The 21,825-nt window shown below is 45.4% G+C and overlaps 1 protein-coding gene across 1 annotated transcript; it reads left to right on the top strand.

Annotated features, from left to right (window-relative positions):
• Nucleotides 1-930: 930 nt before the first annotated feature.
• AGPAT2 (1-acylglycerol-3-phosphate O-acyltransferase 2) lies at nt 931-20,845 on the top strand. Its single transcript, XM_069069214.1, has 6 exons — nt 931-1,354; nt 10,491-10,624; nt 11,360-11,535; nt 11,921-12,016; nt 16,099-16,171; nt 18,893-20,845. The coding sequence occupies exons 1-6, from the start codon at nt 1,170-1,172 to the stop codon at nt 19,063-19,065; spliced, it is 837 nt and encodes a 278-aa protein (XP_068925315.1). The 5' UTR covers nt 931-1,169; the 3' UTR covers nt 19,066-20,845.
• Nucleotides 20,846-21,825: the final 980 nt, after the last annotated feature.

Here is a 21,825-nt window from a genome sequence, read left to right as displayed (position 1 = left end):
GTAGATTAAGTGAGTTAACGCATCCAAGGGTCAATTACTGACTTTAAATCAACTTCTCCTAGATTCCTAGAAGAGGTCACAGGCAGACTCACGCGAAGCACAGAAAGGATTCCTCAGAACAAAGTGAAGCAATGAATAAAGCCACAGAAGCAGCAGATAGAAGCAGATGAGATTCAAATGTCACACAACTAACCTGAGGCCCCCTAATTCTTAAATGCTGGGATAAGCCGAGTGAAAAAGACCCGTTTTTGGTGTCTCTTTTAACTTCCTCTTAGTTTCTTTAGGTAACTGAGTCCATTTACTGCGTTTTCTTTTCTTAATAACACACACACACACACACACACACACACACACACACGCACACACGCACGCACACAGGCACACACGCTCCAGGGCCAGCAGCAAAAGAAGGTGTTTATTTTCGTCCAGGGGGGTTGCGGGGGTTTCAGCAATCTTAGTTCTTTAGGGGTTGGATGCAAGAGTAGATAGTGAAGAAAGAAGAGAGGGCTCAGAAAATGCGTGTCCAAGCGCTCGCCAAGAAGCAAGGGGCGAAGGAGGGCGGGCACTGGGTATTTGGAGAGTGGGTGGAAGGAGCCGGTGGGACCGGGTGGAGAGTGGGTAGGATAAGACTGAGAAAAAGAAAATACAAAGAATGACCTGCAAGAAACAAATGAGAAAAGAAGACCAGGGAAAGGCAGCGAATGACCTCTGAGGCCGGGGGAGGGGGGGGGGGGGGGGGGGGGGGTAGGGAATCGGAGGGGGCGGGGTGGTGCCTGGGGGTGGGGACGGTTGGGCGGGGCTCCGGGCTGCACCTTGCCTATTCTTTCGCCCGCTCCCTCTCTCCACCCCAGGGGCCGCCTGTGCCCGCCCCTCCCTGCCCCTCCTCCCATGCAATAAGGGGAGCTGAAGGGGGAGGGGGGAGGGGGAGCCGCGCGGCAGCACCTACAGAGAGAAGAGTCGGGCCGGCAGTCGGGAGTGGGGGGCAGAAGATCCAGGACATCCCCGGCCCGGGCCGTAGCGCGCGGGGCGCTCCCCCTTGAGAGCGGGGAGAAGGGGGGGGCCCCCGCCGACGCCCCCAGGCCGGCACGCCTGGCTCCCCGGTGCGCCAGCCGCGCGCGCATTTCCTAGAGCGCTCCTGCCCGTCGGGCCGGCCTGGAGCCGAAGCCAGTATGGCCGGTCTGGAGCCGTGGATTTGGTTGCTGCTGCTGCTGCTTCTCGCGCTGCCGCTGCTGAGCCGAACTGCCAACTTCTATTTCAAGATCGGCTCCTACTGCGTGTTATGTCTGGTGGGCTCCGTAGTGGCCAGCGTGGTCTGCGTCCTGTACCATGGGGGCCGCACCGTGCGCAACATGAGGCAAGCTGGGCACCAGGATGTACAGGGGTCCGGGGTCCGCGCCCGCCGCGGGCACACTCAGTACAACAGCTTCCAGGGCAACTCCTTCCGCTTTTCTAACTTTCTATTTTTCCCTTTCCCTTCTTCCTGATCCGCCTGCCTGGGCTTCCTGGCGACTCTCCTCGCCTGGACAAGCGCGGGGGAAGCCGTGCGGTATCCCGAGCCCGCTCCCCTCTCCTCAGGGCTGCAAACTTTCTCCGCTGCTCTTCCGGTGGTTCCCGGTTCGGGAGGGGTCGGGGGAGAGACCGCATTGTGGTCCCTGGAGAAACTGTCGTCATAATGCCCCGCGCCGTGCCTGAGCCCTCTCCCCCACAATCTGTCTATGCGCCAAGGACCTCCAAATATCCGTCTCTTCCCCTCTCCCTTGCACCTTCGGGGTGGGAGGCAGGGGAGAGTAGGGAAGGTAGAAGGAAAATCTTATTTCCTTTGGCCCAAGTAAGGAAAAAAGTGGAAACGAGGAGGGTGCGGAGAGGTTGGTGCCCCCTTTGAATTGAAAAGGAGTATGTGCTAGCCTGGGTTCTTGGAACAGGAGCCTGTGGGGCAGCTTCCTGGTCCAGCTGTAATCTCAGTATGCCAGAGCTGGAAGGAAACTTCTAAATCAGCCAATCAGACCCCTTCGTTTTCACCGAGGAGGAAACGGGGATCCTCGGATGGGAAGTGACTTGCCCAAGGTTACATTTGAAAGGGGTCAGTTAAGTGACTTTAAAGCCCACCTTATTCAGTGCTGCTAAGGGAGAGGAAAAGGCACGACGTAGGAGAAAGCTAGTAACTCAGGTAAAGAGCCTTGAGTCTGTTTGTCTGCCCTCCCCTTTAAGAGAGCCATAGGCAGCCCTTTTTCCTAGGTCTTGGACTGCGGTGAAGCATTGGTAGTAACTCACAGCCCCCAATCCTTCCCCCAAAAGACCTAAGGGAAGGCCTATCAATTTCTATTATTACAAGCTCAAGAAGTGTATTGAGGAAGAGGTAGTCGGGAGTTTAAAGAAATTCAGTGGCTTCCAATTTCAGTGAAGGAAGTGGGGCTGGAATGTTCCTCCTGCAAAAGTTCATCAAACCAAGTCATTTGGTTTACCTGAATTACCCTGGCTAGGCACTATACTTTCGTAGTCCAGGTGCCACACCTATCCCAAATCAGGCATCACCTGAGATATGTAAATCATTCAAGAGCCAATGAAGGATCAGCTCTCTTCCTGAAAGCTAGGTGGAGCAGAGGCTTCTGGAATAGACTGGAGGGTGTTGTGCTTTGCTTTTTTTTTTTTTTAAGGGAAATTCTTTCTTGTTGTCTCACTGGCCTTTGAAAAAGTCCTCGTGTGTATTGCTACATTTCCTTTTTTGTCACACAGGGAGGGTTTCTGGCTCTTCTTTATAAAGCCCTTTTGCAAACCTTAAAGTGATTATACGTGTCAGTTGTTTTTTTTTTTATCATCCTTGTCATTGGTTCTACAGTTGAATCAATCTGCCCAAGGGGAGGTGGGGGTGTCAGACTGGCCAGTCTTCTGAGGCAGTGTGCTGGACTGGCCTAGTAGGATCCATAGAATCATGAGTTTAAAGCTGGAACAGACCTTCCACATATATAAAGCTATAGGACCAACTTCATAATTTGACAAATGAGGAAACCGATTCCTAAGGAGATGAAGTAACTTGTTCAGGGTTACATAGGTTTAGTGCTGGAAAGGATCTCAGAGACTATGTTGTCCAACTCCCTCTTTTTACAGAGGAGGAAACTAAGGCCCTAGAACAGAGCCAGCTGAAATTAGCTCTGTGGAACCAATTGTTACATTTCTGTGGCATCTCTTTTACATCTCAGAAATTGTCAAGTGCTACAAATCTGGGCAGTGATATGTTTTCTTGTCTGGACCAATGATGTTAAACTCAAATAGAAACTTAGAAAGCCACAAACTAACATTATCTTTCTTTTATTGTACTTTTAATTTGTTAAACATTTCTTAGTTGCCTTGCAATCTGATTCAGACATACTGGGATGTTTTGAAGGCAGCAAGTTTAACACCTTCTGGTCTAGACTTAAGAAAGTGATGGAAAAAATCTAAGTAATGCAAAATGAACTTAAAAGTGTCTCTTGGGTACTTTTTTTTTCTCCAGAGAGCCAGTTGTTAAACATTTCACAGCACCCCTCAGCCCAAGGGGGTGAAGCAATTTGCCCAGGGTCACATAGGATCATTGATTTGGATCTAGGAGGGATCTTGGAGGTCATCTAGTCTGTCACCTTCATTTGTCCAAAGTCACACCAGATAAAAGCTTACTAGAACCCCAAATCAACACTCTCTACCACCTCATATTGCCCCATTGACTGTGAGTTCCTATGGAGAAGGGGTGTACCCCAACTTACCCTCTTTTTGTATGTTGTCTTTAGCTAATCTGACATCCAATCAGATAATCTAATTCTTCCCACCCCTACTTCAGTTTTACAAATGGGGAAACTGTATGTTCAGAGAGAGAAAGGGACTATGTGGTCACTTGGAATGACTGGCAGAGCTGGCCTCCTGCCTCTCAGTTCAGTGATTTTTTTTCCCCCAACTAGGCTGCTGAAGTTTATCTAGGATCTTCCTGTTCTCTTGGGTCCTGCTGGTTTCAGTAGGGGTAAGCACATATCCAAACCTCCACTCAGCAGCCCTATGGGAATAGATCTTGTGACCCCTGCAGAGCTCCTGCAGGAAAGAAAGGCATAGTGCTGGGAGACAGACTCTACATAAGCTTCTTCTGTAGAGCTTCTGTTCTGGAAGATGCCCCAGGAAGAATTTAGTGAAAAGGGTCCCCTTTTCACCAGGACAGATGTGGTCAACTCTGTATTGGGCCCAGGCCCTGCTGGCTCTGAGAGACTGTTTCACCAATGTTAGTGATTGTTCAGAGGGAAAATAGCTCAGCAATCATTTGTGAAATACTGACTCCTTGAGCGTGAGCTATCTTCTGCCTGTCTTTTTATCCCCAGTATTTTAGCACAGTGCCAGGCACTGACTGGTGGCAGGGGGGAGGAACAAGTGTTTATTAAGCACCTAGTATGTGGGAATATGCTAAGTTCTTTACAAATTTATCTCATGCGATTACACAACAACCCTTTAAGATAGGTGCTGTTATTATCTTTATTTTACAACCAAGGAAACTGAGGCAGACAGTGGTTAAATGACATAGCAAATAGTGGCATACAGCTAGTAAGTGTTTGAGGCTGCATTTGAATTTTGGTCTTTTTTGACATCCCACTCCACCCCCACCCCCTGTCCATCATACCTAACTTGTATCATACATAGTAGGTGCTTAATAAATGTGTGCCCAGCCCTGTTATTAATGCCATTTAATAAGTAGAGCCAAATGCTTTCTTTTCTCTTTGTAAATAACTGAAATTGAACAATTTCCCTTGAGTATTTTACAGAGCTGAGGTTTGGAGTCTAATCAGAAGGAGGGAAATCTAATGAATCCATGAGCTGTTACCAGTCAAGTCCAGTCCAAGGATGACTGTTGCTCAAAGTGAATGACACCCTCCCTAACCAAATGGTTTAAGCTCTTCCCCATCCTGTAGGATTTGGGGGAAGGGAGAAGAGCATGCTCAAATCTGGAACAGTTTCACACACTGTGGTGTTTTCTTGAGCATTGACCTGTAGTGTGTATAGTGGAAAGAGAGGGGTAGGTTATGGCAATTGTGAGAGGCCTAGGGTGCACCAGGATGTGGCCACACTTAGCTTGTGGTGAAAGTGTCCGGATTCTACTTAATTCCATTTTTAAAAGCATTGATCAGTTACCTAAGATATGCCAGGCTTTGTGTCTAGACACTGAGATTTCCAAGACAAAATCAAATAGCCCCTGCCCTCCAGGAATTTTTAAAAAATTCTCCTGTGGCAGGTGGGGGACCCCGTGAATACAGATAAGCCAATGCAAAATGTATTCAAGATCATTTCCGGGGAAGTGGGGTGGAGAGCACTAATGGGGGAAGGAGTGATAAGCAAAGGCTTATGTTGGGTTGTGACTCTTAAGCTAAGTATTGGATCTTGGGGATTCTGGGAGCCAGAATGTCTAAGGGGAAACTGCAAGTAAGCCAGTATTTACCATTTCCAAGTCCTGTTTAGTGATCAAGGCCTTCATTTGACAATTTCTGTATTTTTCTTCCCACCCTTCCTGGGATAATACTACTGAACACTTCAAAGAAGTTTATTGTACCCTTTAAACAATCCCCCAAGGATTCCTGTCTAATCTGACTGGAATGAAGGGACCAGGAGAGTGGCAGGGCAGTTTATGTAACCTGTCTTGTGGCATCCCATCTTGTTAATACACTGACACCCCACACTATAAGTTTTAGGCAAAAGTGAAATTTGCCTTCTCTTCTGACTCTGTCTTCCATCCCTCTCCATCCTAGGTTTCTGGAGTCCTTGGATGCCCCCAGTCTTTATAGACACCTACCACCACCCCCATTATGCAATATCCTATCCAGAAAATGCTCTAGTTCCAGACTTTCAGAATTCTCTTTTTCACATTTATTTCCCTCCACACAAACTTCCATCCTGTACCCTCCAGGTCAAGCTCTGTGCTAAGCGATTTCTCCTGGGAAATATGCTAAACTAATGGGAGGTTGAGAGTTAAGGAGTATCCTTAATGGTGGGATTTTCAGGTCTTTTAGGTGGCACCTGGGGAAGATAATTTGAAAAAGCAAGGGACTTTCTGAGTCCTTCTGATCATTTGCTACCTACTTTTCTCCTTTATGGTGGAACCTTACTTGGTTACACTAATCAACTAGTTTTCAGCCAAGGGGGTGCTTTGCGAAACTAGGTCAGACTGTCTCATTCAAAGTCATTGGTCCTTGCTTTGTCTTTTACTATAATAAAAAGATTTTATGGTGAGCTAAAGTCCTTTGGGTTGGGGAAGGGAGAATGTGGTCTGTTGAGACCCAGACTTGAGGCTTTATGGCCTGAGGGTAGCAAGGACAGAAGGCATTGTGAGGTTATATAGACCGAAGGCCTAAGAGATGGGAAGATTCCAGTAATAGGACTTGAACCCTGTACTGATTTGAGTGCCCTAGGCCAATTGCTGTGGGAGATTTAGCCCTTTCTGGGTCATCCTCCTCTTCCCCTCCTTTCCCTTCTGACTGTTCCTGAGTACCTTCTCTCCAGGGAATTTGCATTTGTAATCAACCTCTGGGCCAGACTGAGGGGTTTCGGGATTCTGGTGGTCTCCCTATCTTACAAATGAGGAAAAAGCCTCAGAGAGATTGTGATTTACCCCCACAGTAGTCAGCAAATATGGGATTTGAAAATACAGAACTCTTTTCTATTACCCCAGATGTGATCTAGAGAAGCTTTTAAAGCTTATTATTTTCTTTATTTTTTTTTTTTTTTAAAGCAATCGGGGTTAAGTAACTTGCTCAAGGTTACACGGCCAGTTATTTCTGGGTGTGGTGCTAAGTATCTTAGCCCAGATTTGATCCCCAGGTCATCCTGACAGGCTCTTACTCGCTGTGCTACCTGGCCGCCCAAACCTTATTATTTTCAAACCTGTCGAGTGAGTGACCTTTTGGAAGGATTTTTTAATGAGAAATGCTCAGTCGTCCCAAAGAGAGGGAGCCTTCACCAGTCATGAAGAGGTTTGAGCTTTGTTCGATGGGGCAAACTTTTCTCTCCTTTCTCAATAGACAGCGCCTCTTGCCCCATACACCCTTTCCTCTTTGCCTGGTTTACCAAATCAGAAGGAAATAGATCCTTTACTTCCCCACAGTGTTTTTTTTTTCTTTAAAAAAAATATTTTTAGTTTACAACATTCAATTTCACAAGCTTTTGAGTTTTAAATTTTCCCTCTCCAAGATGGCATACAATCTGATATAGGCTCTACATATACATTCATATTAAACATTTTCACATTAGTCATGTTGAAAAGAAGAATTAAAACCAATGGAATGAACCATGAGAAAGAAGAAACAAAAAAAAAAAAGAGAGCGAGAGAGAGCAAATAGTATGCGTCTATCTCCATCAGACTCTGCAATTCTTTCTCTGGATGTGGATAGCACTTTTCATCATGAGCCACTTAAAGTTTTCCTAGAACCTTACATTTCTGAGAAGAGCCAAGTCTATCAAAGTTAGTCATCACACAATGTGGCTGTAACTGTGTACAATGTTCTCCTGGTTCTGCGCCCCTCACTCAACATCAGTTCAAATAAGTCTTTCCACGTTTCTCTGAAGTTCACCTACTCATCATTTCTTATAGTACAATAGTATTCCATTACATTCATATACTGTAACTTGTTCAGCCATTCCCCAACTGATGGGCATCCCATCAGTTTCCAGTTCTTGGCCACCACAAAAAAGATTTGTGGGTACATGTGAGTCTTTTCTCATTTGTATGATCTCTTTGGTAGATAGCCCTAGACGTGGTATTGATGGGTTAAAGGGTATGGCACATTTTTATAGCCCTTTGGGCATAGTTCCAAAATGCTCTCTAAATTGGTTGGATCAGTACATAAGTCCATTAACAATGCATTAGTGTTCCAATTTTCCCACATCTTCTCCAGCATTTATAGTTTTCCTGTTTTGTCACGTTAGCCAGTCTAACAGGTGTGATGTTAATACCTAAGAGTTGTTTTGATTTACATTTCTCAAATCAATAGTGATTTAGAACATTTTTTTATGTGACTATAGATATCTTTTATTTCTTCCCTGAAAACTGCCTGTTCATATCCTTTGAACATTTATTTAACAATTGGGGAATGACTTGTATTCTTATAAATTTGACTCAGTTCTCTTTATATTTTAGAAATGAGACCTTTATCAGAGACACCAGTGATAAAAATTCTTTCCCAATTTTTTGCTTTCCTCCTAATCTTGGATGAATTGGCTTTGTTTGTACAAAAATTTTTCAGTTTAATCAAAATGATCCATTTTGCATTTCATAATGTTCTCTGTCACCTGTTTGGTCATAAGTTCTGTTCTCCATAAATCTGACAAGTAAAACTATTCCTTGCTCTCCCAGTTTGCTTGTAGTATCAGCCTTTATATCTAAATTGTGTTCTGTACAGCATTTTCAAGATATTTAGATACCATTCACTACTTCAGAGGTGGTGATAAGATTGTGCCAAGACCTGTGACGGTACAATAGAAAAGAGTACTGCATTTAGAATCCAAGGACCCAGGTTCAAAGCCAGATTTTGATAGTTATTATCTGCGTTGTCTTGGGCAACCTTTCTGGACCTCAGTTTTCTCATCTGTAAAACAAAGAGGTTGGATTAGATGGCCTCCAAGGGTCCCTCTGTCTCCAAATCCATGATGCAATATAATGCCTTTTACTCTTGGTTGCCCCTATATCTGAGTTCAAGAAGTTGAGACTGGAGGATTGTCTGCTCACAGACCTATGATGAAATAGACTGCCTTTCCCCTACTGAACAGAGAGGATCTTAGTGAAAGATGATACCATTATGCTTCCTCCCTGGAGAAAGATAATCAGTGGCCCATCTAGAAAGTGAGCCAAATTGAAGGATTTTCTTGTTTGTAATTTTTGGATCAGTGTCATTGGTCTGGATGACAAGGGCCTGGTAGAAAGAACAGTTTTGTCTCTCCCAGGTTCCCACTTTGCAGGGACTCCTTTCTTGTTTGGGGGTTTGAAAGTACTAAGATTCTCTAGGAGGATCTTTGTGCTGCCTCCCCAAGTACAGGGAAAAACAATAATTAGGTGATTTATCTGATTGTGTGAATAGTCATATCCCAAACCCTACTTAACACCTTACCAAGAGAGAAATGGATTGGACTAAAAATGGACTGGACACTAAAAAACAAATGTTGTTAGTAAGGTTGGCCTTGACCATCTATCAGGCTGGCTGCTACTGACCAGCGGAGGGGGGCTAATTTGAGTCTACTGTGGCAGAATAGAAAGAACCTTGGATTTGTAGACAAAAGAGAGCTGTGTTTGAATCCCACAACTTTGTCTTAGCTGGTATGTGTCCATTGGCAGTTCAGGTATAGTTAATCAGCAAGAATTGAATAAGTTCTTACTATGTTCTAGGACACAAAAAAGAAAAAAGGCAACAACACAGACCCTGTCCTCAAGGAGCTCACCTTCTCAAAGGGGACATAGCTGTAAGATAAATACACTGTAAAGGAAGGTAATCTTCTAGGATAGGCACTAGTAGAGTGGGAAGAAGAGAAGGATGGGGAAGGGCCTCCTGCAGTATGTGAGGAAAGAGAACTTTCTTGGCTTGAGAGACATCTGGTGAGAATATACCAGGGTTACCGAGAAGCACAGATAAGTCTTCAGATAGCAGAGAGAGGGCTTGCAAAAATTATGTTTCTGGCAAATGTCCAATTATTACTATTGAATCAGCTAAAAAGTTACCTGACAAAATCAGACCAGGAAAGCAATAAGCTTCCTTGCTGCAAAAGAGACGATCCAGCGTAACTGAAGGGTTTGCTCCAGGCCTACATTAGTTATATAGCCAGTATTGTGTGAGTGGGACAGGTCATATGTGGGCTTCCATTCTATACATCTGGAACTTGAAAAGCCTATGAGGATCTCCCTGTCCCCTGCGACCCTTTGGAACCGTCAAGCTTTTCTCATCTTTGTATCTCTGCCCTGCAATTCAAGGTCAGACTACAACTCCTTTCCTCTAAAAGACTCAGCACACATTATCATGGAGATGTTGCTCAGTTTCAGTGCAGGTGTTTCAGTCATGTCCAGTTCTTTATGATGCCAGTTGGGGTTTTGTTGGCAAATATAAGAGTGGTTCACCATCTCCTTCTTCAGCTCATTTTACAGATGAGGAAACTGAGGCAAACAGGGTTAAGTGGCTTGACCAGGGTCACACAGCTAGTGTCTGAGGTTGGATTTGAACCCAGGTTTTCATGAAAGTGTCCTCAGGTGTTTCAGTGTCCAAGATCTTAGCTCCATTCAACATCCCCAACAAATTGGCCATCCAAATTCTGCTTGAAGATGATCTCTAGTAAGGGGGGAATGGGTGGGATTAGGCTTTGTCTCTCAAGGAAGCCCATTCCACTTTCGGAGAGCTCTGATTATTAGAAAATTTGCTTTCTGAGAGAATCTCAAATCTGTGAAACAGTTGCTATTAGTAACCTGACTTTATCATTGAGGAAACTCAGTCACTGTCCTCTCTCTATAGTATCATCAAGAGATTTGTCCGAACTTTTAAGTACTTTTATGGGCTTCGGTTTGAGACGCATGGTATAGAGAAACTGCATGATGACAGGCCGTGTGTCATCATCTCCAACCATCAGAGCATCCTGGATATGATGGGTAAGCTGGATTCTGGGTTGGGGGTAGGAAAAGAGTGCCTTGGAAACTGCTTATATAGCAGGTCCTCCCTCCCTAAATTTCACAAACTGCTGATTCCCTTTAAGTGAGAGGTGTGCTGCCCAAGTGCAGCAGCTATTTTAGGTGGGGAAGTGAACTGTGCCTGGATAGGGTGAAGATTCCTTGGAAGGAACCGGGATCCTTGGGTTGGTTTTCTTGAGTCTTCGTATATATGACTTTTTATGGCTACTCTGGCCTCTGAGATCAAAGCTGCTCTTAAATTGTGAAAAGAGATGGGAGGGAGGGGAAGGGAAGCAAATAAAGTTTTAATTTCATCAGAAGGTAGTTCGTATCTGAGGATTTTATTTGGGATTTCTTCTCATTTTACTTATTTGATCAATTTGTTGAGATCTGATTTGTTGAGATCCTTACTAAGTTAATCATTCTTTTTAAAAGAAGGCCTCTTTAGGAGGCTGGGTTATATGATCATTTATGCTTCTCTTACGTTGTACTGTTCTCCATATAATCTGCACATAACCAGTCTGAATTACTCAGTATTTCCTAAGACCCTTCCTGTGTTTTCCTGTCATCTCTATACCATTTGGTTCCCTCTGCCTAGAACAGTTTTTGTGACACTTTTTTGGAGGTGGTCCCTGTGCTAGGCTTGCTGTACCTGGGAGTATCTAGGGTGGGATGGCCCTTCCCTTTTCTCTCCCTGTGACTCTACGCTGGTCTTAGGTCTGATGGAGATCCTCCCAAGAAACTGCATCCAGATTGCCAAGCGGGAGCTACTTTACACAGGCCCTGTGGGCCTAATCATGTACCTCGGAGGTGTCATCTTCATCAACAGAAAGCGGACAAGCACAGCCATGTCAGCGATGGAGGAGGTGGGAAACACCTTGGTTCAGGAGAATGTAAGTCTGGCTTAGTGCCAGAGGTGCAGTAGGGCTCCCTAACCAAAGGGGAGGTGGGACGTGGTGGAAACCTGGAAATGTCTTTCCAGAAGTTTAGGGTACTGGGTTCTGGTTCTGGCTCTGGTGCTAACTAGCTGTGTGGCCTTAGTAAAGTTACTGAAAGGTTACTCTCTGGGCCTCATTTTCTCTGATGTACTTAGGGTGAGTGTGAATAACTCTTTATCCGAGATGCTATGGAAGGGATTCCTGCATATGGTGGGAGTGTGGGCAGGCCAATCTTTGAGGTCTCTTCCAAGGCTGATGTTCTAGAATTCTGTGATCCTTAAAGGGGATGATATCAGAAATAAACTTTTTCCCTCTCTTTTTTTCCTCTCCTCCGTGGCAGCTGAAAGTGTGGATTTATCCTGAGGGAACACGGAATGAAAGTTATAACCTTTTGCCATTCAAGAAGGGTGCCTTTTATCTGGCTGTCCAGGCCCAGGTGACGCATTTGGGGACAAGTTGGGGAAAGGCTTCCTTCAAGAGCCTTCTTCTGGGAACGGTTGAATTTGGGGGGAGGGAGAGGGGAGAGGCACTTAGGGCAATCCAAGACTTAGTATTGTTTTGTCTTTGTATCTCCAATACCTAGCTCGGTGCTCAGAACATAGTGCTTAGTAAATATTTAATTGATGGACAAAAGGAACTGACTTTTGTTCCTCTCACCACAACCTTCAAATCTCAAACTTTATTCCAGGCTAATCAAAGACTAGTCACTCAATGTTTCCTCTAGGAGTGGGAGAGACAAAACATTTATTAATGATTATTAATTATATTTATTTTATAATAAACAATAATTTGTTAAGCAATAATTTTTTTCTTATTAATTTATCATTTTAATGACTGTTTATTAATAATTTTATTAATTAATAATTAAAGGAACCTACTATGTGCCAGGCACCATGCTAAGTACTAGGGATAGAAAAAGAGGTAAAAGATAGTCCCTGCCTTCAAGGATCTTACATTCTAATAGGGGAAAGACAACAAACAAATACATACAGGCAAACTATACCCAGTCTGACTAGGAAATAATGAATAGAAGGAAAACTTTTAAAGAAAAATTAAGAGAGACTGGGAAAATCTTCCTGAAGATGAGATCTTTCATTAAGATTTAAAGGAAGCCAGGAGGCAAAAAATGAAGAGGGAGAGCATTTTCCAGGCATGGGGGGATGGGGAGGGGATAACCAGAAAAAATGCCCTGAGCCAAGAGATGGAGTGTCTTATCTATGAAATAGCAAGGAGGCCAGTGTCACTGGATCCAAGTGTATGTGGCAAGGAATAAGGTGTAAGGGGACGGGAAAGGTAGGAGGATGCTAGGTGAGGAAGGGCCTTGAATGCCAAGCAGAAGATTTTGTATTTGATCTAGGAGGCAACAGGAAGCCATGGGAGTTTATTGAGTAGGGGAGTGACATAGCTGGACCTTTGTTTTAGGAAAAACTTTAGTTGCCAAATGGAGGATGGATTGAAGTGGGAGAGACTTGAGACAGGCAGATCCACAAAGGCTTTGGCAATAGTGTAAGCTGGTGAGGAGGTGCACCTGAGTGGTGGCAATGTCAGAAGAGATCTGGGCCATATTCAAGAGGTGTTAGGAAGGTGAAATGGACAAACATTAGCAACAGATTAAATGTGGGGGGTGAGAGATAGTGAGGAATCCCAGCTAACTCTTAGGTTTTGAGTCTGAGGGACTGGGAGGATGGTGTTGCCCTTTGCAGTAACAGGGAAGGCAGGACACAGGGAGGCTTTAGGAGGAAAGATAATGCATTCCACTTTGAACTTGTTGATTGTAAGATGTCCACTGGTTATCCAGTTTGAGATGTCTGAAAGGCAATTGGGCATGCAAGACTGGAGGTCTTACTTAATAAATCTACTTAACAGTAGACTTGAGGATCGTCCGGATAGAGATGATCATGTTAAATCCATGGGAGCTGATATCCAAGGAAGGTAGCGTAGAGGAAGAAGACAAGAGGGCCCAAGAGAGAGCCGTAAGGGATACCTGTGGTTAAAGGGTGTGATCTGGATAAGCATCCAGCAAAGGGAACTACCAAGACAGAGCAGTCAGATAGGTAGGAAGAGAACCAGGATAAAATGGTATCCTAAAAACCTAGAGAGAAGGAGAGTATCAAGGAGGGGAGCCTGATCAGTAGTGCCAAATGAGAATGAGGATTGAGCCCATTGGATTTGGCAAATAGATTATTGGTAACTGGAGAAAGCAATTTTGGTGGAATGATAAGGTTAAAAGTCAGATTGTAAGTGGTTAAGAAGAGAATGAGATGAAAGAAAGTAGAGGTACCTGTTGTAGACAGCCTTTTCAAGGAGGTCAGCCGCAAAGGGAGGAGAAGATCTAGGACAATAGTTGATCAGGTGATGGTTTTTTGAGGATGGGGAAGATGGGCATTTTTGTAGACACTAGTGAATGAACTAGCATAGCAGAAAGATTGAAAATAAATGATAGGGGGGGCAATCAGAGGAGACTGGAAAGAATGGAATCGCATGAGCAAGTAGAGAGGTTAGCCTTGATCAGGGGTAAGGCCACCTCATGTGAGATAGGGCTGAAGGAAGTGGCAGAAGGCATCTGAATGATATGAGATGACAAAAAGGGCAGATCATGGCAAATGGCCTCGATTTTTTCTGTAAAATATGAAACAAGTTTCTGAGCTCAAAGGGTGGAGGAAAGGGATCCATAAAAGGTTTGAAGAGAGATAAAAAGTATTGTATGATGGGATAGTGAATTAATAAGGCAGGTACAGAAGGATTGCCTAGCAACAGTGAGGGCCCAGTTGAGCTTAACATAAATTTGTAGTGGACACACTTAGAGGGGTTGTGTGTGATTTTTCTCTACCGTACTTCAACAGCACCTGTATAGGTGAGCAGGCAGTGAATGGCGGGGGTGATCCAAGGCAGAGATTTGGCAAGGTTTAATTATGAAAAAGGGGGGCTAGGGATTCAAAAGAAGAGGATAATATAGAGTTGAAGTGTTTCACCAATGGGGGAAAGAGGAGAGATGGCCTGAGAAAAAAATTGTAAAGTTAAGGGATTGGAGTTTACTGGGTGGAAGAAGAGTAAGGTTTTATAAGGGAAGACAGAGAGAGATAAAAGCCAATGGATTTCGATAAGATAAGGGGATTTTGGAGTTCTTGAATGTGGAGGTAGAACATTTATAGGTGACAGCATCAGGAGTGTGACTGTCTTTGTGCCTAAGGAGGGGTGGAGGTGTAGCTCATGGGAAATTAGCAGGTTGAAGAACAGAATGGTTAGTGTTTGAGGAACAATGACATGTATGTTGAAGTTTCACAGTGTGAGGATAGGACTTGGAGAAAAGAAAAATTGTGAGCCATGTACTGAACTCATTGAGGAAGGAAGGGAAGGGACTTAGAGGTCTTTAGACAGCAGGTACTAGGATTCTGATCTGGTGGTTGTTATGAATAGCACGAACCTCGAAGGAGGTAAACTGTAACTTAAAGTGGCTAAAGAAGCAGTGTCATTAGTGGGGAACCAGGTTTCAGTAATAGCTAGTAGATAGAAGAAGGAAGGTTTAGGATGAAGAGAAACTCGTTGCCTGTGGGGCAAACATTCCAGAAGGCATAGTGGAATGGCTGGATGGTATTTGTTTGAAACTTTGGGGTGGGAGGATTGAAGGGGTGGGAATAAGGAATCAGTTGGTGGGGGAAGAGTAGGAGGGGGGAAAGAAATGGAGTTTGGATGATGACCTTCACCAGTTCAGAATCACTGGAATGTGAAGGTTATGAGCAGGTATGAGAATGTTCATCACTGAGTGCAGGGTGCCATTCCACTTCCCAAAGGAGGCTGGAGATCAGACTGAAGGCAAGTGCAGTATGAAACAGCAGACAGATGTGGTTAGATGGGAGGCCCTACTTCACTATACTTCTTCCTTCCAAAGAGATTAGGCAGGAAAAAGGACAGCCAGAGATGAACAGTGAAATCCGGTTCAACTTTCAAGGTCTGACATCCCAGCAGCAGAGGGCTTCTCATGTGGCATACAGCTGGACTGGATGGAACTCTCCACCCTGGCCTACTTCTGGACTAGATGGAACTCTCCACCCTGGCCTACTTCTTAGCTGTTCCAAAAGGGATCATGAGACAGTGGACTCCATTTTTTAGCTTTCTTTTTAAAGCCCCTTTGGCTAATGGCTGTTGGTCTTGGACTTCCTGAAGGTGGCAAAACCTTTTCTGTGGAAAGCAGGGGGTTGTTTCTAGAGGGACTAGGAACATTCAGACAATCCCTAAAATAGGTCTAGAAATGGCATAGGTATCACATGATTTTATCTGCCACCAGTGGGTAGGATGGGCAGTACTTGACTTATTTGGCAGCAGGTGAAGATTGAGTGGCTGGCTTAGGCTTTCTCAGGCTCATCCCTGGGAGCAAGGAGGGAGTTCCTCTGCGCATGGTACCAAGGGAGTGGCCCTCAGAGGGAGGCCTGAGGCCTGCCACATTCACCCATTCTGTGAGCCCCATGTTTTAACCTCTCCAGCATGTTCTCATTGGTGGCTTCTTTGCCTCACTCCTAGGTGCCGATCATTCCTGTGGTGTATTCTTCATTCTCTTCCTTTTATCATCCAGAAAAGAAGATCTTCACTTCAGGTATTTCGTGTGACTACCTGGCTATGTATGTGAATGTGTCTCTGTTGTAATCCCCTTTCCTTGATCTGCTTCTCCTTCCGGGCTGTTAAGAAGGAAGCTCTCAGGATCTAAGTTTCAGTCTAATCAGTAAGGTTGGTTTTGTTTATATTAAGCCCCTCTGCCCATTATTTTTGAAGGGTTTTTTTCCCCCTTCATATTTCCCTAGGTAGGCCCACAGAGTAGGCCAGTTTGAATCTTTGGTATCTGAAAGGAGTAAAACCCAAATTCTTTCCCCATTCCTGAGGGCATGGGGTTTGGGATGGTGGAATAAGTCACCTAGTTTCCTTCTTCCCCCATTTTATAGATGAGGAAACAGAGGCCCAAGAAGGGAAGGACCCTGACTTGTCCAAGGTCACCCAGCTGGTTTATGACAGGGTCGGGATTAGAACCTAGGTCTCTCAAACCCCCCAGGCTAGTATTCTTTTTATGGATTATACTTCTTAGTCAGCCTTCTTGGGTTCTTGAAGCTTGGCTCGGAGTTCTTTCTCTACGATCTGGAGGATAAACAAACTGTCAGATTTGCCTTCTCCTAGGGACCTAATATATGTAAGGCACAGTGCTAACCAGATATTGGCAAGAGCTAGGATACTACCAGTACATTCTTGTGCTTGGCATCCTGACTCTGGCATTATTAAGTGCTGGCTACAAATGGTGAGCCATAGGCTGGGTTCAACAGAGAAGAAAAAATCAAGTTGAATTACTTGGAGGCATATTTTGTATTTTAAAATGAAAAGAATCCTTTGGTCCCCAAGCAGGAATGAGGTGGAACAGGACTTTGGGTACTTCAGGCAGCTCCGTTGAACCGGTATTTGATACTCTACAGAGCACATTTCAGACCCATCCTTGGGAGGGTGGTAGTAGGTCCCCCCATTTGGCAGATGAGGAAACTGAAGTGAAGAGGCTTGACGTGGTGTCCCTCTGCCTTTCCCAAGTTTAAGGAGCTTGGGTTAGTCACCTATTACATAAAGCCTTCTTTGTCCAGAACTGGGACCAGTGAGATTGGAATGACTTAGTTAGGATACTTTTCTTAAGTTGTAGTACCAGGGCAAATCAAGGAAGCCCATTGTCCAGGAATCATTAGAAACAAGAGGCACTTGGTGATTTTCAATCCTTGGGGAAGAAGCTTTCACTGGATGACGAAAGATAACTACTAGTCCTACCATGGCTTAACACCTTTAAATACACAACCTACCTGGGAGATCAGGCCAAAGTCTAATCCAAGGGAAATAGGTTTCTTGTTCTTTTCTCTAGTCTTTGGTTGCCTGATCAGTCTGTAAGCTGCTCTTCACTTGACCCACAAGTCTCTGTTCCGTGTAGTATATGGTGATGAACTTGGGGCCAGGGTACCCCAGTGCTGACTTTGACTCTGTCATTATCAAGCTGTGCATGATGTGTCATCTTCCTCAAGAAGAATGTAAAGTGATTGAGTTGAGGTATCTTGTTGTGGAAGGGAATCAGCTGGCTTTTGGAGACAGAACATGGGTTCAGATCATCCCTTGACCTCCCTGGGCCTTAGTTTTTTCATCTGTAAAATGAAGAAATTGAACTAAATGCCTTCTGGGGTTCAACTGAGTTTAAATCGATAATATTGTGACTGAACTTTCAAGCCTCTTCCAGATTTAGAGCCTCTGCATTCCTATGTAATTGAATATTTATCCTAGCAGTAACATTTCTGAACCTCAGTTTCCTCATTTGTCAAATGGGGCCAACAAGTCCTGCCCAGCCTCCTTCCTTCCCAGGAATTTCTGTGAGGTTCTAATGAGTGATTGACAGGAGAGCCCTTGGAGAATGGTCTGAAGTCTGGCACCAGAGCTGTATGTGGAGATTACTATGCATGCCCTTGGCAGAGGTCTCCAGGTATAAAAAGTTCATCATGGCTTATGAATCCTCTAAGCAGTCTTTGGCCCTGCTGGTATCAGGCAGACAGGGATGGCTGTACCAGTACTCAGAACAGCTGCTATCTTTTCTGGAGATACTTGGGGGGTCGGGGGAAGAAGGAATCCAAAGATTGTGGGCCCAAGCCACTGGCAGGAGCCCAGGTGAACCATCACATTGGATATGCGCAGAGTGCAGGTGCTGTGCTGCCCCAGGAAAGCAGAGTATCTGCCTTCCTTGTTCCTATTGGTCAGGGCTTCCATAAGAGGGTAAGCAGGAGGAAACTGGACCTGAGTCTGAGCCAAGCTAGTTATGGGAGCCTGTTTCTGGGGGGAGCTCCAGAAATAGCCTTTGGTGGGGATTGTCTTGGCATAGCTTATACCCAGATGGGCTCTGAAATATCCCCTCCATTCTAGGCATCTGTGCACATGTGTTTCATCTCTGTGTATGTTTTTTGTGTACAGTTGTAATATTACCTTAAATGACTTGTCCCTCCAGTAGCCCATGTTATATGAATCTCTCCATTGTCTAGCTGTAAGCCTTCTCTGATCTCTTCTCTTTTAGTGGTGGCTAGATGGAAAATCCTGGTGCTGGGCCTTGGGAGGGCAGGGGTCATGCTTAGAGCAAGAGAGCCCTAGCCCCTGTGACCTGTTTGGGTTGGGGGAATAGGACCAGGCATGGTATACATTCTGTGGTGTTTTAAGAAAGAGCCTGACCTCAGGCACCAAAATGCATCCAGAATTGCTCAGCAGCAATTTCCACAGCAGCAGCAGGACATATCTCTCTTTCTGCCCTTCTTGTTTCCAGGGAAGATCAAAGTAGAAGTGCTGGATCCAATCAAGACAGAAGGCCTGACAGTGACTGACATCCCAGAATTGCTAGAGACCTGCCATTCTGTCATGAAAGAGACATTTTTCAGACTATCTGACAAGCTGAATGAAAATGGGACCAATGGCCCAACCTCGCAGCCTGTGCAGTAGCCCTAGGCACCATCCCCTGCCCCTCTGCCCAGGGTGAGAGAGGATGAACAGAGGGACCTCCCCTTCCTGTTGCCAGATGTCATGGTTTCCACCTCCCTGGTGCCTCCCCTGGGCTTTCATTCTGGGTCACCCTCTCCAGAGGCTCTCTTCTTGCCATCTTCCTTTGGGCTTCCTTCCCTTGTCAGCCATGGATGTGGTTTCTATACTATCTATGCCTTCCTCCCCATTAATCCTCCCTACAATTGGGCCCTGAGACATTCTCTCTTCTATCCCACAAGCTGAACAGTGAAGGTCCTGTGCTGTGAGTGACCCTTACTAGGAGAACCAGATTACCATCTCTCTGGAGTTTGAGGTCTTGTCCAAGTGAATGAATGACTTTTGGGGAGAATGGGGAGAAGCCTTCCCTGTCTTTTGGGAGATATGTGGTCTGACTTGGCACTGAAGTTAACATCATACATACCCTTATCATCCTTACTCTGCCCACCGGTGTCCAGCTCAGGTATTAGGAACAAACTTCCAGGCTGCCATTGCCACAGCAAGTATGAAAATGCCCAGCCTTCTACTTCCTTCTCTCTGAGCCTTTCTATATCTTACTGCTCAAGTTCTGGCACTCTGGGGAGCTGCAAAAATCCCCCTGAATGAACAGGCAGCCTATGCTGCTGGCAAAGACCCCATTTGGTGATGCCTGAGTTCCTAGAGACCTAAAATTAGAGGTGGCACAGCCATGTCTCTAAATTCCTTGCCCGATTATTCCTGGAACTTGGGTGGATGGGGTGAAGAGAGTTCTATTTTATATTAGCATTATTACAGCAATAGTCCAGGGTACACAGTTCAGAATGCTCTCCTTGTGTCTAAACAGACCTTGTTCCTTTTTAGACTGTGGTCAAGGAGAGAAGGGAGAGAGTATACTGAGCAGTGAGTTCCCTGCCCTCCATGACCCAGGAGAGCTGAGCCTGCCCTCAGACCATCAGCCTAGTTGTTAGAGACATGAGGTCTTTGGAAGTAGCCATTGCTGGCCCTCTGAGGAGTAGGACGAGACAAAGTTGCCCACAGTTAGTGGGCTTGTTGAGGGGGCTGGGATTCAGTGAATAGCTTGGCATTCTTCCCAAGCTAACTTTAGTCAGCCAGTCTAGGAGATAACTGATGGGTACAATGACTTTCCCTCGTGCTAAGTCTAGCTTGGTGCCCCAGAGGGAGCAAAGTCCAGACCTTTGCCCTTTTGCTAGGGCTACGGTGGTGGCTTCCCTGTCAGACTGCCCGAGGGGGTCCTGAGGAGCACGTCTGGGAGGCGCACTCAGGCCAAGTGTTCCCTGGGATCTAGGGTCGCCAGGCAGCCTTTGGGGGTCGTCTTTCAGGCTGAGGGAGAAGGGTAGGGCTGGCATTCTGGGTCTTTGCTGCTCATGTTTCACAGAAGGTCCTCCAGAGCTCAACATCCCTCCTCTCTTTATCAGTGTTTACGGAGAAGAAAAGGATGGGAAGGAGCTGATTGTCATGGGGAGAGAAAGTTGGAGCATCTTGCTCAAAGTAACCTAAAGTTTAAATCTAATAGCACTTTTACTGAGGGGGGAGGGCAAAGCCAGAAAAGTTGAGGTGGGGGAGGGTGAGAGGGGATCCTGGGGTCTTTGCAGCTCTTGGGAGAACAGCAAATGGGGTCCATGGCTGCCGGATGGGCTTCTTTTGGAAAAGTGCCTTTGCCGGTCAGGTCTAATTTTGTGAAAAATGTATATTTGATCTAAATTGCACAATTTTTGTTTTTCATAAAGCAATTATTTGAAAAGCTCTTTGAGTGGTAGTCACTTGTGGGAATTTTTCTGGGACTCAAAAAGGCTTAGTTTTGGATTTGCCCACTGCAGCTCTTAGGGTTTCTCTGGGTCCAAGGCCCAAGGGCAGGTTTGAGGGGGCTCCTGGCAGTTTCTGCCTGTTGGGTCCCAGCACTTTCAACTTTTCCAGCCCCAGGGCCATGGAGACAATCCCAGAAAGATGACCCATCCTGGAGTGAGTGATTTAGATAATGCCAAACTGAAGACTTGGTGGGCCTCTGACTTCATTGTTAAATGGGGAACTCCCTGAGAGGAGACTCCCCACCACTTCATGTAGCACCTCCTCAGCAACTTAGCATCTTAGAGAGTTGCCTGGAGCCAAATGCAGGGACCTGCCCAGCTTCCCATATCCAGTGTATTTCAGAGGCTGGTCCAGACCTTCTTGGCTCAGCTCTCTATTCACTCAGCCTCAGTGCAGAACTAGCTAGGAGACCTGGGTTCAAGTTTTGCATCTGACACATGCTGGCTTTGAGACCCTGAGCAAATCACTAAATCTCTCAGTGCTCTAGGCAAGTCCCAACTTTTGAGTTGCAGAGAAGGTGCTGACTTACGTTGGGAGAGGGATTTTATCATGAGGGAGTTCCTTCTCTGTGTCAATGAAATCCCAAGTCTAAACCCTATCCCATATACTGTTGACCTGAGGCAAAAACTCTTCTTCTTCCCTTCCCTACCCCCCAGTCAGACCTCAGAGATGGATCTGCACTGTCGTCCTCATGCTTTTGAGGTTGGCAAAACTCTTTACATACAGACATGGTCTGATTTGAACTTCAGAAAAACTACAGAGATTCAAATGCCAGAGGCATTGTTATCCCCCTTTTACAGAGGGGAAAACGGGCTTAGGTGTAATTGAGTTCCCCAGCAAGTGTGAGAAGCAAGATTCAAAGTCAGTTATTACTGACCTGACATACAGTCCCTCTACATCACAGGAGACCAAGCCCTG

The sequence above is a fragment of the Petaurus breviceps genome, unplaced genomic scaffold, assembly GCF_028583685.1.
Source record: "Petaurus breviceps papuanus isolate PSGF00001 unplaced genomic scaffold, PetGlider_PUasm1.0 90779, whole genome shotgun sequence".
NCBI lineage: Eukaryota > Metazoa > Chordata > Mammalia > Diprotodontia > Petauridae > Petaurus > Petaurus breviceps.
Note: the sequence above shows the minus strand (reverse complement) of the source record. Positions and strands in the feature narration are given on the sequence as shown.